The sequence below is a fragment of the Trachurus trachurus genome (genome assembly GCF_905171665.1).
Source record: "Trachurus trachurus genome assembly, chromosome: 11".
NCBI classification, from domain to species: Eukaryota; Metazoa; Chordata; class Actinopteri; order Carangiformes; family Carangidae; genus Trachurus; species Trachurus trachurus.
The window spans coordinates 16,624,694-16,646,231 of NC_139904.1; the positions used below are offsets into that span (position 1 = coordinate 16,624,694).

The window sequence follows — 21,538 nt, forward strand, 5'->3', positions numbered from 1 at the left end:
CTTTTTTTCAAAATGTGTTCAATGAAAAAGCTTGTGTTTAAAAACAAACAAACCAAAAAAAAAACATGTTCCATGCAGCTCATTTAGAGCTATTATGAATGATTGCTTTTACATTTTGAATTGATTAAATTGGCTCTGGCCTTGAAGAGGAAACAAAAGCATTTAACTTGTTCAGTCTCATTGATGTTACTGTTCAGTGCCACTCACTATGAGGTTCAAGGTAACTAATGACAAAATTGATTTGAGTGTCTGTTGAGTGCAGACACAGTTTTACAAAATCAATATACCATTCATGAAAACATTTAAGAACAATTATTCTGTTCTATTATTATGACTGTATGAATGTTGTCCTCTCTAATTCAAGATTAATTCACATGCCACTTTTTTCTCTCTGCAGGCGTGTCCACGCGTGTTGCCGCTGTCGACGCTGCGACTTCACAGCTCCCGATTCATCAGCCCTCCTCGACCATTTTAACTCTGTCCACTGTCATGACTCCTCTCCCTCATTAAGCTCATTGACAACGACCTCCTTACCCACCTCACTGACACCTTCATTAACACTGTCAGCCAATGGCTGCTCAGCTCCCTCTACCTTAGCCATTAAAGAAGAGAGCAAGGGGGATCTTCGCCTCCTCTACTCCCTCGCACCACCTGAGGGACGTTTGGCAGAGGGAGGCAGAGAAGAGGCAGGAGGGGTGGTGAAAAGTGAGGGAGGTGATGAGAAAGAAAAAGAGCGAGAGAAAGGCTGGGTCCTTGGGGAGACGAGAGGAATCTGTGAAAGAGGAGGAGAGCAGGCTCACGGTTTACTCTGGGTGCCCAAGGAGCGAATGGGACCTGAAAGAGGAGTAGAAAGAGGAGCAGGAGGTGGAAGCCCCTCACTTTTCCCCTCCCCTCTCCCACTGTCTTTTGTTTCAGCCAATCATGAGGCCTCACAGCAGAAAAGAGGTGTCGCCTCGCCTAGCATGGTATACCTGGGAGACACCAAGTCATTTTTGGGAGATACCAAGACGTTTTTGGGAGACGCTAAGCTGTACGGAGGAGGGAGGCCAGGAGGAGCTGCAGCAGGTGGAGGTGGAGGGGAGAAGCAGAGCCAGATGTCCTCTCACCAGTACACAGGAGGAGGGGGAGGAGGGAGTGGAGGAGGAGGCGGAAGTGGAGGTGGTGGAGGACAGGAGGGGAAAGGAGGAGCTGCTAAAGAGGAGTCCCAATCCCTGCTGCGGGTAAGGTGGAACATATGCACACACTCCTGCTCTCCTCTGTTTCACACTCACTTCACTCTCTCATTTAGCCAAAATCTTCCCTTTGTCTCATTTACGCCATGATTTGAGCTTTTAGTTGTGAATGAAGGCCTTTGTACCCAGATCCTACCTGCTGAGAGCATTAGCAGTCAGAGCGATGCTATTAATACGCCTTTATCTTCGTTTCCTTTGAATCACATGTGAGGATTACACCACATGCAGTGAGCAGCTGCAATGAAATCTCTAATTCCTCCATCATATTTAGAGCACTTATTCACATTTCTGTAGGCCATCAAAGTGAGTGCGAGTGTCCCCACATGGTCGTGTGTGTTTCTATCTGTTTGAGCTTTCTGTCCTTGTGCGTATGATTCCACAACATAATTGTCTTTCCCATAAGTTACATTGATCTTTTTATTATATTTAAACTCACAACACTGAGAAACTTGCGTGTTGCTTTGGCGACGGGGAGGCAAACTTAACAGTTCCCATGGTTACCACCTGTCAGTCAGTTCCCTCACCCTACTTTGTGGCCCACAATGCTTTTCACTTCACAGTGATGTCATGGACTGGCAAGAACAGATTGTGGTCTGCCAGCACCGCAGAGCTTATTGGCCATGATCACATTAGATCAGAATAGACTGAAGTGTGTGTGTGTGTGTGTGTGTGTGTGTGCGTGTGCGCGTGTGTCAGGCCAGTGACATGGGTCTCTGTAAGTGGTAGTATTGAGTATGCACATTGTGTGTAAGTTGCGTGTATGGCCTCTTTGTACAAGTTGTGGGTTGTTCTGTTTCATGTGTGTGTGCGTATGTGTGTGAGGTGTTGGCAGTAACTTGGCAGACAGGGCAGGGTGGGGCAGCAAGAGGTTTACTCATTATCGTGGGTGGGGCAGTGTGTGTCTGTGAGAGGGCGGTAGAGAGTGAGACGAAGAGAAAGACTCCATGCGTGAGAGAGAGAGAGAGGAAAACTGAGATGAAGGAAGAAGGATGAGGAGAGTCTGATGGCGATAAAAGTCTGGTGCAAAATAGTTAACCCCTCAACACTTCCTCTTGTCTCCTGATAAAGGGAGATTTTTTTTTTTTTTTAGAAATAACTCCCCTGAGTCGCAAACTCTGGTTTTTACATTTCTGTCACTGCACCTGATTGAACAAACAAGATAGTGTGTTAATTGTTGAGTTTTAGAGGCACCAGGGACGGCACACAGGTACCTCCTGTTCTCAGACTTCATGCTAAGCTCAGCGAAACACAACCTGACGTCATGCGTAAGCCACAAATAAACACATTTCCCAAAATGTTCCATTATTTTTTAGATTAAGTAGCGTCCAAGATGAAAAATATGATGTATTTCTTAGTGTCTGATAGCAAGATGCGTATGTTCCCATGCGTTCTTGAGCTGTTTATTGTGCAGTGTGCAGAAATTGTGCAGTGTTTACACAATATTCAAATTAAAGATTTTTTTTCCCCATCAAAAAATAAAAAATCCAGATCCTCAGTTTTAAAAACTGTCTGACTGTGAGTCATAAATGTGTAGTGGACACAGTTGAAGTGGGTCAGCAAGGGTGGAAGCTCCTCTTTTACTGTTCATTAGGGTCCATGTGGACTGCACGCCTGCATACAAAGACACACAGTGTAATGTAAACCAAGTCCCAGTGTTGTGTGAAGTCCATGGAGGAGCATTATGGTTAGTTAAGGCGTTATGCAAGTGAGTTTGTGTAAAGGTGAGGAGAAGAAAGAGACGGGGAGGGAGGGAACAAACACTTTAACAACTTTATTAGAGAGGCGAATCTGAGCATGACTCATTACTTTAATAGCTTAATAAGATACGGCCTTTGCTGCTATCTCCGTCTACCGCAGCTCACAACAATATTTATTCTCAGTTTCCATGGCGTGCACCGACACGTCACACATGAACACTGATATACCACACATACACATGCGCACACAGGCTGGGGTTGACTCATCACTGGGCAGGGTTAGGGAGGGGCACTAATGCAAAGGATCATCTAGTGCGCACACACACACACTCTCGTACATCAACACTTAAAGGCGCATGCACGTACACACACTCATACGCAAGTGTTCAATTTAAATTTGGCCTTTGACGCAACAGGGCAGAGTCTGAATTATAAAAGGTGAATCCGCCCAAAATACAAATTGACTCTGTAAATGGCAAGTGAGAAGCAGAAAGGGAGAGAGAGAGCTAGGGGAGGATGGATGGGAGGTTGAGAGGAGGAGGAGGCGGAAGAGCAATGATGGAAGGATGCAGGGAGTGGGTTAGTGGGGAGGAAGCAAAGAATTAAAAAGAGACAAAAGCAGAAACAAATGGTCAGAGTCATATTTCATCTAAACCTCTACGCGTGCATTTTTTTCCCCCCTCCTGATGCGTGCGGTTCCGTGCAGTTGTGTGTGTGAATGTTTGTGTGTGTTTCCCTCTTCCCCACTTGCTCGCTCTGTTCTCTGCATCGATCTGTCTCTCCCCCTTTTCTTTCCATTCTTTTTCTTTCATTTCCCTTCTTTTCTTCAAAGGACAACTCACCTGACACACAGGGATCGATACACACCTTGCACACATACAAAAGCCATCAGGCACACACACATGAAAACACACACACACAGACACACACACACAGACAGACACAGGACCTGAGTTCTTAGTATTCTGGTATGTGAAGCGTGTTACTTTGGAGAGGAGAATATTTTCTTTTGAAAGGCCTGATCTATAATTGCTGCATAGTGTTGCCTTGTTGAGACATTGCTGCACTGTTGGCTTCATTTTCGTAGTGATTTATTAGATTGAAGACATTTTCTCAGGTTGAAATTTTATTTTCCGGGCTGATTCACTGACTGTACGAGACGGAGGTAGAGAGCGCACAGGGTTTAGAGATGAAATTAACGTAAAAGCTCGGTTGATGTTTTGATTCATAAATGAAATGAGACAGACTTTGAGTAATGGCGGTTTTTGGAGTTAAGCAGGCCTGAGAACAGTCCAGATCGGAGCCAAACATATGTGAACACATGTGAATCTACCCAAACACATGTGAATTGACCCAAAATGTAGATCATCTAATAAATCCCAGATTGTTTTCCAAGGGAACTCCACCTCAAGGACGGCAGAGGAGAGGAGATAAATGGATGCACGCAGTGGGAGGAAGGAGTTGTGGATTTGACCTTAACAACACAATATAATTGTCTTCATCTATGTGGTCATAATGCAGCGCTGAAATGTGAACCTTCAGGGTTTTAACAGTCCCAATGCGTGGCATTCAATTCCATTAGAGTCGAGAGTCAGACAGAGAAATGCAGAGACAAACTGAGAGTGATAAACGGGAATGTGTGCTTTCAGCAGATCAGAGAAGAGTTTCATTAAAGTTTTCTCTCGTTTACATTTCTGCCCGACAGAGGTAATTATGTTTAAAGGAGACACACACACACACACACACACGCACATACACACACACACACACACACACACACACACTACCTAGTTCTCATTACTTAGCGTCCTATTTCCCTTCTTCATTGCGTAAACGTGTGTGCGTCAGTGTACATGTGCATCCGTCTGACTGGGCTCCGTTTCCACTGTTTGTGCACTTAATTATGTGCGATGTTACTGCATTTGCATCCTGATTGTGTGAGTCCATGTGTTTTGTAAGGAAATTAAAGCATGAATTGAATTTATTTTCCGTGCTGATAATTTAACATCACCCTACTGTATATCCGCTACAGGAAATTATGGAGCTTATGCTTCACTCAGTGTGTGTATGTGTGTGTCACTTGGTGCTTATTTAAAGACAGAAGAGAGGGGAGGGATGATGTCAGTGATGAAACTTTCAATGTACACTTGTGTTTTCTTTTTTTCTACACCCCTGTTCAGACCTTGTATTTCCATGTTAGCTTTTGGCACAGCAGCACTCAGCACCACTCAGTTGTGAAAAGTGCTTTCAAAATAGAAAACAGTGATAATAAGGCTGTTTGTTTCAAAGACCAAAAAAGAGAAAAGAGGGAGAGATGTTTTTTTTTGTTTGTTTGTTTGTTTTTTTTAAGTATATTTTTTTGGCGTTTTTGCCTTTATTTGATAGCACACAGTATAGATAGACAGGAACGGGGGAGGCAGAGAGAGGGGGACTGACATGCAGGAAAGGTCTGCATGGGGCGGCCGCCTTAACCACTGCGCCACGCACCGCCCCGACAAGTTTTATTTAATGTTACACACAGCAAATATCAGCCTAATCAGAAATGTCTGTTTATATGATGTGTTTATTTTTATTACAGTTGGAGCATATAACTCTTACATATTGATGTCAGACTCAGGTTCCTTAGAAGTTGGGGATCTTTGACTTTGACCTTCTCAGACAATTGCACAGTGCTGGCAGACGCGCACAATAACCGCCCCTCAGTCAGCTCCTTTTGACCCACGCCGTTTCATTCCCTTTTCTGCTGATCTGGAAAATCTGGCTGGAGCCGCGTTTAGGTGACGATGCGTTGAGCCTCTGCTGTGCCAGTGTGCTGTATGTGCTTCAGTACAAGCCACAGGCTGCTCCCACAGCCATTAAACATCAATATGATCGACCGATTTGGAGCAGTCTGAGCTCCAGGATGCATATTTTTGCCTATAAGTGGAGCTCATACACATGGATGTGTATAGAGGGTTGGCATCATACATGCAGGCCACTATGGAAAAGGACTGAGTTTATTCTGTCTACTCGCTGAGGTGCAGTTTGTCTGTGTTTGTCTTTGCATATATATGTTTTTGAGCTTATGTGTGAGTGTGTGTTCGAAGAAGGAAGAATGATATTCGCCAAACTGCTCTCCCACTCTCTCTCTCTCTCTCTCCCTCCCCCTCCCTCTCTCTCTCTCTCTCTCTCTCTCTCTCAAACACGCACACAGACACACACACAGACAGAGTTGTCTGTTCTGGGCTGCTCAGTTTGTTTGTGTAGCAGTCACATTTCCCATCAGGACACTGACTCAAATAAACACAGCCATGCTGGAAAGAAGGAAAGAAAGCAAGTGTCTCTGTATGTCTGTGTGTGTGTGTCTGTGTCTGTGTCTATGCGGTAATGCACCTAGTGTGTTAAAATCCAGGCTGTGTTTAGTGTAACAGAAACATAATCAGACAACCAGTTTGCTGTAATTTTGACCTGTGTCTGTCTGTTTTTCTGTCTGTGGAAAACTGGTGGGAAAAGCTTGCGTTTAAGCGAGCGCGTGTGTGTGTCTTCGTGTGTCTGTGCTCCATGGGTGTGTGTGTGTACATGTCACAGTTATGACCCATGTGTGGCTTTACGCTGTGTGACAGTCCACAGCAGTCTCATTGTCTGCTAGGAATATTACATTTAGCTTGAAAAACAAATTACACCATTTTAACCACATTTAAACCCCATTTTGGCTCTTCCACACATGCCACGCTTACACACACATTACAGCTGACAACATGCGTAGTGGGAAGGTGACAGCTTGTCATTTCTGGCTCAATCAAAAAATTAGCTTATTTGCTTTACTATGTCTTGGCTCATGTTTGTGTCGATGTTAATCCTCTTTTCAAGGGTGCTTTGAATTGTCTTGTTTGACTGATTTGGACTCAGGTTTGAAGAAAAATAGACAGCTGAAGAATCAACCGTTCCCTCTCAACCTGCTTGGGAAACATCGCGCCACAACTGAAAGTGTAAAGTCAGTCATCAGTCATAGGAAAGTACACTAAATTGACTTTAAAATCCCAGGATTTGGCAATGCGGTTTTTTTCTTTGGGTTCCCTTTTGGCAGCAGGGCAGCACAGTGATTAGTCAGATGTCCCTCAGCTAGAAAGCTCAGGCTCAGTCCCCTGTGTCTGAAGTGTCCCTCCTGCCGAGGTGTCCTTGAGCAAGACGTTGAATCCCTGTTTGCTGCAGGGCTGCTGCAGGGATAGCTGACCCTGCAGTCGGGGGCCTTCCTGTGCAAGGGAGGCGGCAAGATAAGGCATTACTCCATCTGGGATCATTGGAGTCTAAAAAAAAGCCTTTCCTGTGATTATTTAAACTTTACTGGCACTCTGTGAATTGTCCTATTTAAGACAAACCGCACCAATCTGGCACCAATGTAGGAAAAACCATTAAAAGTATTCATATAGTTTTGCACTGGCCTTTAGATTAAGTATGATTATACAAGAATCTTGATCTAAAATGCATGTACTGGACAAACAGAGCCAACCAACCTTGTATTTTTCTGAGTGATGCAGTAGTTTATATCTCATAATATCACGTAATGTGATATAATGAGTTTGACTTGAGCCTAACATACCGTCTATTCAGATCCCTTCTCATTCCACTGAGCATTTCATTGGTTCAGACACACGTCGCTTACAGACACAGGCCTCTTCATTGGTTCAACTGGGCGCCCATGACACAGATGTTCCACCCTCCCCGCCAGTGGACTGGCCAGGTGTTTTTCATCATGTCGACATGGCAACGGTAAAACACAGTGGTTATTTTAGCTCCTAGCTGTAATTTAGACGTTTACATCAATTACTGTTACAATCAACTTACACACACACTACTGGAAGTGTGTGTGTGCGAGTGTGTGAGCATGCATGTGTGTATATGTGTGTTCTTTTTATATTTCTCTTTCAGTGTTTTGCCGCTGTGGCTTTCACATTACGCTCCCTCAGTCCTTGTATGTTTCTCTTTGTTGGTCTCTCTCTCTCTCTCTCTCTCTCTCTCTCTCTCTCTCTCTCTCTCTCTCTCTCTCTCTCTCTCTCTCTCTCTCTCTCTCTCTCTCTCTCCCCCCCTTTTTTTGTGTAAAGCGGGAGCAATTCACCACAGGCCTTATGTTTGTGTGCGCCTGTGCATGTGTGTGCACATGCAGACGTGCATATGCGTGTGTGTTCACACATGGAACTAATATTGACGCCAGATGTTCATTTTGCTACAACAAGAACTCTACACGCAATGCTAGCCAGCTACACACACACACACAGAATGCATAGGGTACACCATTCTGGCAGCACTTGTGTAATTAGGAAGCTGATTGGTTAGATTAAATGTCCATCTGACCCCTGACCAATAGTTAATTTGAAAACCCTGCCAGCCTCCCCTTCCTCTCTGTCTCCTGGCTCGTCTCTCCTTTCCTTCCCCCGTCTCCTCTTTTAATCTGAGGTTCTTTCACACAATCAGGCCTCTTGCCTTGGTAATGGTAACTGATGTCATTTGACAAAAGAGAATAAAAGAGGCTGGAGAAAATGATGGAGAAATAGTTTGTGTAAAAGTGCTTCCAGTAAATGACTGAAAGTAGATTGACAAATGAGTACACATGAGGTTTCTCGTTTTTTTATCCATTAGTGAGTGCTAGCCATGTAATGCAAGAACATCCTGCTTAGCAGAAACACCTAATAGAGACCAATGTGCATCTGTTCAGCACACATGATCAGTTAACATAGCTTTGTTTCTTTTGCTTTATAAGCCTCATACTCCCCTGTGTTGTTGATATACTGTATGAAGCTTAGGAGAAATATTTTGAACTCCACACATTTCAGTGGAAGGATGCATCTCCTAGTATTCTGGACAGGATGAAGGAGCTTTACGACACAGCTGCGAATTATGTCCCAGCATGCAAGGTGGGGGAAAAAAAGACTGAGAAGTGTCTTAACTTTTAAGGAGGCACAGTGCAGATCACCTGCAATAGCCCACCACAGCAAAACAATGAGTACCCAGAGGTTTTAACTCTCTCTCACACACACACACATCTAACATGTTTAATGTGTCTCTCACTTTGGCCAAGTTTGAGTATGCAAAACAGTAAATCATCCTCAGAGCAGCACACCTCCTTCACTGTGACCAGAAAGTCAACTTAGTGAAGAATCTAAAGGTGCAGCTCCTCCTGTATTCAGATTCTCGTCACACAGCCACACACACACATTCTTTTTCAGACATAGAAAGTAGAGGCACGCACACACGCACAGCCTTGACCAGTCATCTTGACACTTTAATCCACTGCACTTTAGGACACCTAGTCACACCCGTGTGTGTGTGTGTGTGTGTGTGTGTGTGTGTGTGTGTGTGTGTGTGTGTGTGTGTGTGTGTGTGTGTGTGTGTGTGTGTGTGTGTGTGTGTGTGTGTGTGTGTGTGTGTGTGTGTGTGTGTGTGTGTGTGTGTGTGTGTGTGTGTGTGTGTGTAAGAGAGAGAGAGAAAGTGTGTATATCTTTGTGTGTTTGTGAGGGAGCAATGCCATGGCAACCTTGGCGGTCCAAGGCCCTGTTGGCAAGGAGGCAAGATTGCCCTGGGCACGTGCGTGTGCAACAGACTGCCACTTCTGTGTGTGTGTCTGCATGCGCGCGTGTGTGTGTGCGTGAGTGGAATGTAAAGTGGAGATTTTCACTTTTAACTCCTCCTCAGTGGAAACACATCCACCATCAAACTTATAACACACTCACACGCACTCACAGTGCCATGCATACTTGAGACGGGGGAAAAGCCAGAGGAGGGTACATCAGTTTTCTCCTCCCTCCATCTATCTCTCTGTCTTTCCCTTAACTCCTCCCTTTTTCTCTGTCTGTCTCCCCCTGTGTGTCCCCTGAGCGATCTTCACTCATTAGGCATTCTCCACTAGTGTGTGCATGTGTGTGTGTCTCTGTGCAAGTGTGTTTATGGATTCTGCTCCACTAGCATGATGCATCTTGTATACTCAATTTCCCTTAAGACTATTTCTCTTTTGTTCTCTCTCTTTCTCTTTCTCCATCCTTCTCTCTGGCTGTGCAACACAACAGGACCCAACACAACTCAGTCCAGCTTCAGCTGTTCAAGACTTGTTTTCCTGTGTTCCTATGGTCCAGTGTAGCTCGGTGGACACTAGATACTAAACCTGAAGATATTCTGGTGCAGTTGTGCCTTTTCTCTTTCTCCATCTTTACAGTGAAGAGGTTTTGATGAGATCCGCAGAGGTTTACTAAGTTTACTCAAGTTACTCTTTGGGCTCCATGCCGCTGCTTCTTCAGTACATCACAACACATAATAACTAATGTATCCCACAGACGATGCAAATAAAGCTCTTCGTTTGAGCAGAAATTGACAACGATTGACTCAACACAGTGTTCACACATTGTGGAAACTGTGGTTGATATGTATGGTAGGAACTTCTTAGAGACCTCAAGACTGATGAAACTGACATAAAGCCATACATATTTAATTTTACTTCATGTCAAATGACATAGCTCCTTAATAATGATGCCCTATATTTCTCCAAAGTGAAATCCAGAGCTGAGCACAGTGTAATATTTGTTTTCAGAGGCCCTTCCCATTTGAGACAAAGGTCAAAGTTCTTCATAGCCGGGATTATGTTGAAATTCAGTCAGGTTGTTATTGTTGTTTTTAACCCCAAATAAGAGTCTGAGCTGGATGCACTTGTTTTGACCTATGTTTGCACTGCTACCGTGCTTTTACTTCCAGCTTCTCTTATTTGAACACAGTGACACAGTAAAGGCAATTATCATAACGCAAACTACAAAAAGATCTTAACAACAAAGCCTAAAGAGACCTGTCAGTTTCAAATAATGGCCACAGAGTTGAGTAAGTTCTGTTCCAAAGATAAAATCAAATTACTCTTTACTTTCCTCATCGTCTGAAAGCAGAAACAACTAAATCAGCTAAAACTGCCTGCAGTGCCAGTAGGATACTTCCTGTTGAGTAATTGTCACTGTGCGTAAAGGATGCATGATGTCATAGTGACAGTTCAAAATAGTTTTGTAATCATCATTAGTCTGAAAACTGCTGTTATTTGTACATTTTTAAATATTTGTGTTGACACAGGCCTGTTTGGAAATTTAAACTAAAACCCAGTAAATTATAGCACGTTATCAGTTAAACGTGTTTATTTTTCCATTAATGAGCACTGTTATCACCCTGCAGTGTTCAGCTTTTATTGAGAGACAGAGACAAAAGGTGACAGAGCTGAATGTGTTGTTACACATCAGCTTGACAATGGCGTAATTCGTGGATGTGTGTGTTTGCGTGTGTACTGTTAACTTGTGCTGTTGCTTGAAGATGCGTCATTGCTGCAGATGTTTGGCTTCTGAGGTTGTGCATACACTCACACACATTGACAAACATCCACACAGTCAAGTCCCCTAGTCCCATCTATCCTGTTCCTCTGTTCCTTAATAGACCAGGTGCAGCCAAACAATGGGTGTGTGCACAGATGCCCCTGTTTGTGTGTGTGTGTCAGTCACCCCTGCTGTACTCTTATGGCCTTGGCCCTTTTTTTTCGTGTTGTCTTCATGATTTTACTGCATAAACATCTAAAAACAAGATATGACTTCTGAAAGTGGTTTCTCCCAAAGCACACACATTTACTCCCACAGTGTTTATTGAGTCTGGCTCTATCTGTGGTCTATGTTTATGTTTCCCATTAGAAGAAAACATAGCAATTGGACTCATGTCCATTCACACCAGTAATCTCCTCTCTTCTCAGAAATGTTGGAACCCCTATCCATCTCTCTAACTGTAACAGAATATTCCTCTGTTATTTAAGCCAAGCCTGATAGCATCCACATCCAGTCTTACATGTATCCTTTTATTTTGAGTTCAGGTCACAGAGATAACCAATCCCATTTTAGAGAGAAAATCCTCTCTGAAAGTGGACCCATGTTATTCCTTTGATCTAACACGGCTCCTAGATGAAGAACAACTCTGTGTCTCTCACAAGCCACAGACCTGAGAGCAGCAGTGATGATACCAAGAGACGTGTGAACCTTCCTGGCATAGGGGACAATAATAATAATAAAAAAAAGAAGAATGACAATAAAAAGAAGTGTAGTAGTAGGATAGATTTACTTTGGTTATCTCTTTTTTTTCTTTTCTTTTTTGCTAAAAATAAGTTATGTCAAGAAATATGAGCACTTGGATGATAACACAAGTTAAAAACAAAGCCCCAGGTTAGCTAGATCTATTTTGATGAAATTAAGTAGATGAATCATAAAATGATTCCTAAATCTGTCTGTTTGAATCATCCAACACAATTTACAGACTCTCAGGTTCAACTTTGACCTACATTACAATCAGTTTTCCTCTGTCATGAATGTGTTCTGATAACATTTCAACTTACTTTTAGTTTAGCTTGTTTTGTTTTTTTGTGATGTTGCAACAGTCCCAGATCTCTGCAATAACTCTGATAAGTACTGGGTCATGATATCTGATGGTTTAATAATCAATCAAATTGTCATATTAAGCAATTTCCAAGTGTATACAGGAATTTGATTCAAGTCAAATAATAGTTATGTTTGTGTTAAGTGTTTTTCTTCACTAAATCAAATGAATTATTATGTATTATAATTGAATAATAAAAAAAAGTCCTTAAATATTTAATTATGCATTTTTTGCATCCAGTTTTATCACTTAAAACTTAACTTAAAACTTAAAAGACCTTTATTGTCCTTACGGAAATTTGTGCTGCACAGCAGCTCCACAATCCCCACAATTCAGTTGTCAGTGAAATTGCAACACCCAATGAAATGAAGATGACAGGGACCGATAGTAAACAATTTGTCTTAATTAGTGAGTTAATGTGCTTAAGGCTGCGTACAGATAAAAGTTGCTTACATATGAATATGTATGAAGCATGCAAACACGCCCACCAACATGTAGACTATTGCATGCCTTGCAAGCACATGTGCAAGATCATAATTATTTAAAGCCCCTCATTTGAAGAACAACCAGGAAACAAGTGTTGCATTACATCAGGACCACCAAGTGAGCGAGCAGTAGATATAGGGAGTGAGAGAGAGAGTGCCAAAGGAGACGAGAGTAAGAGTCAGAGGTAGAAGAAGAGCAGCGAGAGATGACAAAGACGGGAAACAGAGAAAGACGAAGGGAGAAACGAGTCGAGAGAAATAAAGGCAGACAGAGAGAGAAAGGGGAGCAGCTGCCAAGCTCTGAGTGGGGTTAAGCATCACTACAAGTACAACCTAATAAGGTCTGAAAGTGCGCGCACACACACACACACACACACACACACACACACACACACACACACACACACACACACACACACACACACACACACACACACACACACACACACACACAGACTTGGCCGGTGTTCAAAATCAGTGTTTCTGCAGTAAGCAACAGTAAGCAGTAATTCACATCTTCCCCCAGAGCCTCTAAAGCTGAGCGCTGTTGTGATGCATAATGTTGAAATCTTGTGGAGGAGTTTTCCTCTGCTGACCTTCAGCTGCATGATATTTGAAGCCATCTCAGCTCCACACTCATCTCCAAGTCTAGTGGAGACACTCGGTCACACTGTCTCACCACCCCATGTTTCATGTTGATATTCTGACTCTATAAAACACACTTGGTATTAAAATTCACCCATCAGCCAGAAAACTGTAAACCGGTTTTAATGTTGATGCTGATTTTACCGAGAAACATCTTCCCGATTCTCTCTAGATCTGTGAGAGTAGAAATGTTTATGACTCCATTCACATTCAGTCTGCAGTCACATATTGATGGATGTGTTAGGGTTAACATTAGCAGGTGTCTTGCTGGTTTACCAGGCTACACCTGAGCTGGAGGTCACCACCCCTCCCTCAACTCTTTGCCATCTCTGTGTGGTCTGTTGTCAATATTTTTTGTTGTTTTCTTGGCCATATATATATACAATTAGCGTATATCATACGCTAATTGTGTATGTGTATGTTTTCAGTATGTAAATATTTTATTACTGTCCATCAATATAAAACCATTTCATGCTAATCATGCCAACATGAAAGTTTCTGGATAGGTGCTGATTACAACATGAGTCGTAGAGGAATGCTCAGGTGTACTGAACATCACTTGAACTGTTATTATCCAGTCGACCATTTCTGAATGTCTTTGGTTCTTCATATTGTGCTATTTCATCTTTAGTAAACCATCTGTTTACTATAATTTGAGATGACAAAACTTACAATTTGAATTACTTACTGAGATAGAACTGGAGACTCTGTCACTTCTTCGAACCATCTTTTTAGTGCTCACTATCTTTGTAAATAACACTAGGCCCCAGATGTATTTTACATTTGTTAATCAGGGTGAAACAAAAACTGTACCGATTCTATTATTACCTACAAATTACATTACACAATAGTTAGTTCCAACCAAGTAAATTGATGGCACAAGATTCATTACTTGAGTGCTGATGTAGAGAATAACAGCAGCGAGACTTTTAACCATTTGATTGGCTCTACTGGTGTTTCCATTAACCATTAATTAGCATTACATTAATGGATTTCATCTATTGTGGAGTTTAACAAACTTACGACTGTGAAGATGAACATATTTCCAGAAATAACATTTGAAAGAAATTACATATGGTCCTCAGAGGAGGAGGATGGGAAGGAAAGCAGCCTGAATACTTGAGTGCACATATAGAAGCATATATAGAGGTAACATATAGACAAAACAGCGAGTTGGTGTACAGGTCAGGAAAAATGTTTGTGCTGCTTAGCAACAGCCCACTGCCAGTCAAGTCCAGCAGTGGAAGTATTTGTTTTGATGTAATAAATAAATCATAATCTGCTGTAGCTTATTACTAATGACTAATATGGAAGCTCGTAGAACTGTGGTCTCATATCTACGTCCATATCAGCTAAGATGATATTGAGTGCATTACAACATCACTCCCTCTTGTGTGATATACGTAAATTATTTGCTCTGAGCTATAAGTTGTGATGTAATCTTCAGGCCAAATGTAAAGAAATGGAAGAAAAAATGGAAAAAACTTTTGGTGATCCCTTATTATTAGAACGTTCTCAATACTTATTAGAACGTTCTCAATCCAATATAAAACCTTTGTTGTTGTAATGTGTATGGTTGAGGTTATACTAATCACCACTTCTGTGTGTTCCAAAAATGTAGTGTGCATATGGCACTGACGGCAGAAAGGTGATGATCCATATCTGTTTTTTCCAACTTCACACATGTGCTGAAAGAACAAGACTGAAACACAGAAATTCCATCTCTGCATGTCCGTCTAGTATCCATGTGCTATTTGTGCTGGATAGACAGGCCTTCATGACAACTATAAAACAAACAGCAGTGTCACAGAGGCAGCTTTGCATATCAGACAGCAACAACACAGTGGAAGGTCTAAACAAACTGAGCAAGTCGGCCATTCCAAGCTAAATAAGATCTGTGGAGTCCCCTGCAAGCACTAAGTGAGGAATCAGTGTTGACACTGCAGCCTGCAACGCCACCCCTCTAAGTAACCCAAGAAGCCAAAATGAAAATTGTCAACTCCCACAGTATGCAGACAATAAAAAGTAAATCACACACGTGCACGCACACACACACGTTAACCAAAGTAGAGGACTCCTGCTCGCTTGCTCCCTCTTCCCCCCGAGGCAGGGAAAAAGCAAAGGAGCCTTGGAAAACAAAATGAATGATGAGAGGATGGAGAGATAGGGGATAACTTTGTGTCTGCCCTCTCTCACTGAACGGTTATCACTTTCTCTCACTGAGTGCGCATTCTCCCTCTCTCCCACCCCCCCCCCCCCCCCCCCCCCCCCCCCCCTCCTTCCCTGCTGAAGGGAGATTAAAAGCTGATAGGAGATTGCAAAGACATGTTGCACTCCTGTTCTGACACACACACTCTCACGCACACACACATGCATACAGACGGTAACATTAGCTCTTGTATAGCTGGGAGCTCTTGATGTAAAACACATGTTCCTGCCTCGGCAGTGTGTGCCGGTGTGTCTACGGCTGTTTAAACCAACTTTATCGCTCCATCAGTTCAGAGACAAGGAACGATTCATTCAGAGAGAGAGAGAGAGAGGGAGAGGGGGGTGGGTAGAAGAAGAGAAGTGTGTGTGTGTGTGTGTGTGTGTGTGTGTGTGTGTGTGTGTGTGTGTGTGTGTGTGTGTGTGTGTGTGTGTACAGACATTGACAGATTTTTTTCTGTTTCTCCCTTCTGTATTAATCAGACCATTTCAGTGTCAAAACAGTCATTCAGCCACAAATCCAGTCTTGTACATGCATGATGAATAAATGATTGAAAACTTGAACTTCTATATGTGGTTAATTTTTGACACTGTTTTCATAAATATTATGTCTTTCAGTTTTTCCATTATTTCAGCCAAAATGAATTGCACAGATGAAAATAAATCAACGTTTGTGTTTATCTTTTGGTCAGATCAATCAAAATCTGTCTTTAAACTAGATCTATTAACTTGTTTTGCCACTCTTCAAGCAGACCAATCAGCTGTGTAGGTGTTTTAAAAAACTTTCCCCTGTCTTTATTTCTTTTTTTTCTATGATGTTTCTATGAGCCAAAAAATAAGAAATAAAACTGTCCCTGCTCAGGCAGTCATAGTTTGTGGTGGTTTAGGAACGACTGAGGTGGAATCTACCAGCCTATGCTGAACTCTGCTAACTGGTCAAATACTCTCCTCACACTGTAGCATCTTATGCACAGCTTTATTCACAAAATAAGAAAGCATTACTGTATATTGCAAGGAGGAATGATATACTGCATATTAAACATATTGAAGTTATGTTGTCATCTGCATTACTATAGGTTCTCTGAATTTTTTTGTGTGCCCCTTTATCAAGTCTCTACATCATCACAGCTATAAAGACACAGGATAATTTGCAAAAATTACAATTCAGTTCCTAAATTGTAACTGTGGACTCTCATCTGAAAAAGAAGAAGCCAACACGCCGTCTGCTTTTGGTTGACCACCAACATGGGTTTAGTCTAGCTGAAAAGTAAAAATACAGGTGACTCCTGCGCACACACATATTTTACACTCCGGTCTGTGTTGCGTCAGGCTTCAAATTATCCCATTCTGCTCCTAACGGCATTAAAACAGTAAGAAAGAAAGAAATAACAGAGACGGCTACTTGTTTGAAAGGTATAATCCATCAAAGAAGAATCAGCAAATGAATAAAGGTGTTTTTTTTATTTTTTATCCTCCTTGCTCGTGTTTACGTGATGCCCTCAGTTTAGCTCTGTTTTAACTCTATGCACTTGGACTGTAGTGTGTTACTGAAGCAGTGGATCAGAACTGTGGTCACATTTTAACTAAATTGCAGAGTGCCGCACACATGTCAATAACATTTTGTTAAACCGATTGATAGGATGGTCAACCCAGTGAGTGGAATAACAGAAAACAAATAGATTTGCTTGATAAAGGTTTCTTCTTGCCGCCAGTCGTTCTAGCAGACTGAACTCATCTACATTTAGATTCACCGGCCAATGTGTGTGGTCATCCGTGCCTTTGATTTAGAGTGTGCGTATTTGTTGTGTATGTGGGGGTGTGTGAGCTTTATTGACCGGCAGATGAAGGCTCTCTGTGTATGCGTGTGTGTGTGATGAAAAGCAGGCGACCAGATGGACTTATGGGAAATAAAAACCTTTTATTTATTTATACCATTTGATTAAATGGCATTTGTTTCTGTCTCTTGGTGTGTATGTGAGCCCATGTGTGGTAGTGTGTGTGTGTGTGTGCCTTTTATTTAATGACAAATAGAATAGAGGGATCAGAGCAATCAGGTTTAAATGATTACTATGGGAACAAGGGAGAGAGACTGATAGGGAGGGAGAGAAAGTGAAGGAAAAGAGACAAAGTCTGATTACAGAATCAACAAATTCTTCCACATCAGCACAAAACTGAAAACATAGCTTCTGTTTGTTGATCTCTCCCTCCCTCTCTTTCTTTCTTTTCTCACTCTCTCTCCCTCATTCCCCCCTTTTGGCTGTTTCTTACATTCCATGTTTATTCACCTCCTGATGAAACGGATCCAATTTCTTTCTTAATTCACCAGTTGTTTTCTGATTTCTTTCTGCTTCTCTTCCTTTATTTCTGTGACGTTTCACCTTTTCTCTCCTTGTCTTTCCCTCTCTTCCTCATCAATATCTTTCTCTGCATCAGTGCTTTTGTAATAGTGCCATTAATTGCAGCTGTTCTGTTACGTGTTCACGCTGTATTAGCTCTTCAAAATAACAAATATTGACCATTACAATTTCTATCTGTGTTATCCGACCGACTAGAGCTGCAGTGAGCTATTATTTCCACCAATGAGTAATTTGCAGAGTGTTTTCTTTATTAGTTTAATTTGAATAGGAAAAAAAGGTAAAAAAAAAAAAAAAAAAAAAGTGTCTAAAATCATCTTGTTCTCGTCCAATACCACAAAATTATCGATTTTACTTTAATGTAAGACTGAGACAATAGAGCATTCTGCTTTTGAGAACCTGGCATCACCACTTGTTCTAAAAAAAATCTTAATTAAACATCACCAATCAACTGATAGACTGATTGCTAGACAGGTCAAAATTTAAGGATATTGAATCTCCTCCATGATATAGCAAAAAGAAAAGCTGTTTTGTAACTTCATTAAGTTAATAACAAAGTGATCAATCAGTGGTTTTGCCAGGTAAATTATCGGCTGATTCATTCATTGATCTATCGACGGATTGCTTCAGCTCCAGTGGTCATTGCGGATGATAAACACACTGAAAAGTACTTACTGCAGTGTCTATTTTTGAACAGGTGTCAAGTGCAGGTCTGGCGGAAAGACACTTGTTTGGCCAATCTCATTGAATATTCAGGGATGTTCTTGTTCTTAACTGTGCAGCGTCCAAAGGTCACCATCCGTTCTTGCCCGTTAATAAATATTTGGTGTACATTAATTCCAGGTTGGGAACTGAGATGTTTTGTTGTTGTTTTTTTATGCACCTTCCTCATTAGTCTGAGTTCAAGTTGAGGCTGCAGTGGCCTGTTATTGGAGGTAACAATATGTGGTTGAGTTAGGTATTAAATTCTACAATCAACAATACAGAATAAACATTAACAGGTTAATTTAACACCTACCATTATTAAACGACTAAAATTGTCACTTTTATGTTTGGCATTAAATTCATTAATTTTCTTCCAAACAAAGTAGTGATTGATAGTGTTTCATTTGTTTTGCTTGGATGTTTCATGGTAGGTAATGGAACAGGGATCAACATCTGTATTCAGTTGTGTGCCCTCGTGTCTAGATTAAATTTGTAGCAGTAGAAGCTATAGCGCACGGTGCATGACAGTCTTTGCATATATCATTTCAAAAACATTAGCAACAGCTTTGTAACTCAAATGATTGCGGTCCTTCTAATGTAAATGTAAAAAACAGGCCGACAATGATTTAGCGTGATTTTGTGGAATTCTTTTGTCTTGGTTGATTTTTCTCATTAGGATAATTTTAGGTTGGATGCTTCTCCAGTAAAGTTTCTTGGATCGTAGCTGAAATGATTTAGAAATGTGGCTCCCCAGAGAAGCTGAATGCAACTGCCTGAGCCTGCCAGTATACTGTGCGTGAGTGTGTGTGTGTGTCTGTGTGTATTTGTCTCTGCATGTGTGTGTTTTGTGTGCAGTACAGTTCATGTGTAATGGCTGCAACTTACAGAGGATGTAGTGTGTGACTTCACAATGTATATATCTGTCCACTGAACGCAGACTAACAACCTGCAGCTCGCTCTGCACACTCAGTTTGGCCTACAGTGTGTGTGTGTGTGTGTGTGTGTGTGTGTGTGTGTGTGTGTGTGTGTGTGTGTGTGTGTGTGTGTGTGTGTGTGTGTGTGTGTGTGTGTGTGTGTGTGTGTTCTAGAAAAAAAAAGAAACGAAATACAAGGAGACAAGGAGTGTCTACATATGTTCCAGTGCAGATTCCAACCTCATAAATCACTTCAACTGGTGTTCAACAGTCAATCTCTGTCTCTCTCTGCCTCTTTCTCTCTTTTTTCCCCTCCCTCCCTCCCTCTCTCTCTCTCTCTCTCTCTATCTCTATCTCTCTCCCTCTCTCGCTCAGTAGAAATGCACTGTTCTTCCTCTGCCAACAGGGAGATTTGTGTTCTGTGTCTCTGTCGTATAGGATTAGAGAAGAGACAGAGAGAACAGAAGGAAAGAGAGTGAGGGAGAATAAGGAGGAAATAGATAGAAAGAGGGATAAAACAGAGGAGGAGGAAGACAGAGAGAGAGAGAGAGAGAGAGGGGACAAGATTTTTGCCTTCTTCTTGGCAGTATATATTTGTGTATGTGTGTGTGTGCTTTTTCTGTTGGCCATCTCTCTTGTTCGACATCATCTCTGTACTTCTCGCTTACTCTGCTTGTGTGTCTGTGTGTGTGCGCGCCTCTATCTGTGCCTGTGTGTCCTGATGTTATCCAGATGTGCAGCTACAGTGGGCTGTAAAACTCAGAGTTATTGTCATAACATTGTTGCTCACTGTGTGTGTGTGTGTGTGTGTGTGTGTGTGTGTGTGTGTGTGTGTGTGTGTGTGTTTGAGTGTGAGTCTGCATGTGTGTATGTGAGTGTGTGTGTGTGCGTGCGTGCGGGGGGGTGGGTTGGTTAGTGGGTGTGTGCATGTGTGTTGCTTCCTGTCGTCGTCCTAACACTTTATTACCAAGCTGACGAAGAGCCAACACATGGACACACTCTATGTATCAAACACACGCGCACACACACACACTCATAGTTAGACTTTATGCACACACAGAACTAACACACATGCACATACAGTATGAGCAAACACACGAGTCAGTTTTCTGCAGTGTAATTGGTTCCAATATATATTTACAGACTCTCTGCTCCATCTGTGTCCAGGATGTCCAGCGCCGGCTCTGTTTGCTCATCTGTGTTGGTAGAGTTCAGATCGCTGGCAGTGATTTGGAATCAAGAGCCTGGTGTCAGTGTCTGTTGTAGCGAGGCTCTTGCTCAGAGTGGATATGCAGTATGTGCCATGTGTGGTGGAGTGGTCGGTCGTTTTTATGTGAACATTGTAATATGAGAGAGTGTACATTTGAAATCAGATGATTGTAATCCTAATTTATGCGTAGGTCCATGTCTACCTAAGTAAGGTAAACCAGCTGTTCTCTCTTTCTCCTTCACAAGGAAGCAAGAGTTATTTATCATTTGGTAGTGTTGCCTGTAGATTAATTTATGGAAAAAAAAAATGTAACTGCACACTTGCACCAACAGTAATATCACATTGAATATTTTTTCTGCAAATGACTCCGCCCCCGTGCCACGTGAGCAGAACAATTCCTAAATTAACTAGTTGCAAGAAAAGTCACAGGATGCTAAACAGTAAGAGAAATGACTATTTCTAGATTTTGTTTCCAGCACATCTTCATATCTCTCATGCTGATATCCGCCCACCGTCAGCACAGCGATGACAGTTAATTTTCTTACTTTCACATCAAGTCTTTACTGCTCACGTTCAGATTCAGTATTAAATCAGTTTGTAATGACTAATAATCCATCACATGCAGCTTTAATGTGGTTTTGTTTCAGTTTCTGCTCAGTTTTTTCTTTCTTTCTTTT

The 21,538-nt window shown here is 41.9% G+C and overlaps 1 protein-coding gene across 1 annotated transcript in view; it reads left to right on the forward strand.

Moving 5' to 3' along the window:
- The window catches only part of trps1 (trichorhinophalangeal syndrome I), a gene marked incomplete at its 5' end in the record, with an annotated part of 57,991 nt that overhangs the window by 12,967 nt on the left and 23,486 nt on the right, over positions 1-21,538 (forward strand). The window contains one exon of the mRNA XM_083981648.1: positions 398-1,220. Coding sequence (XP_083837774.1) covers positions 398-1,220 — 823 coding nt within the window. The remainder of the gene's footprint in view (positions 1-397; positions 1,221-21,538) is intronic.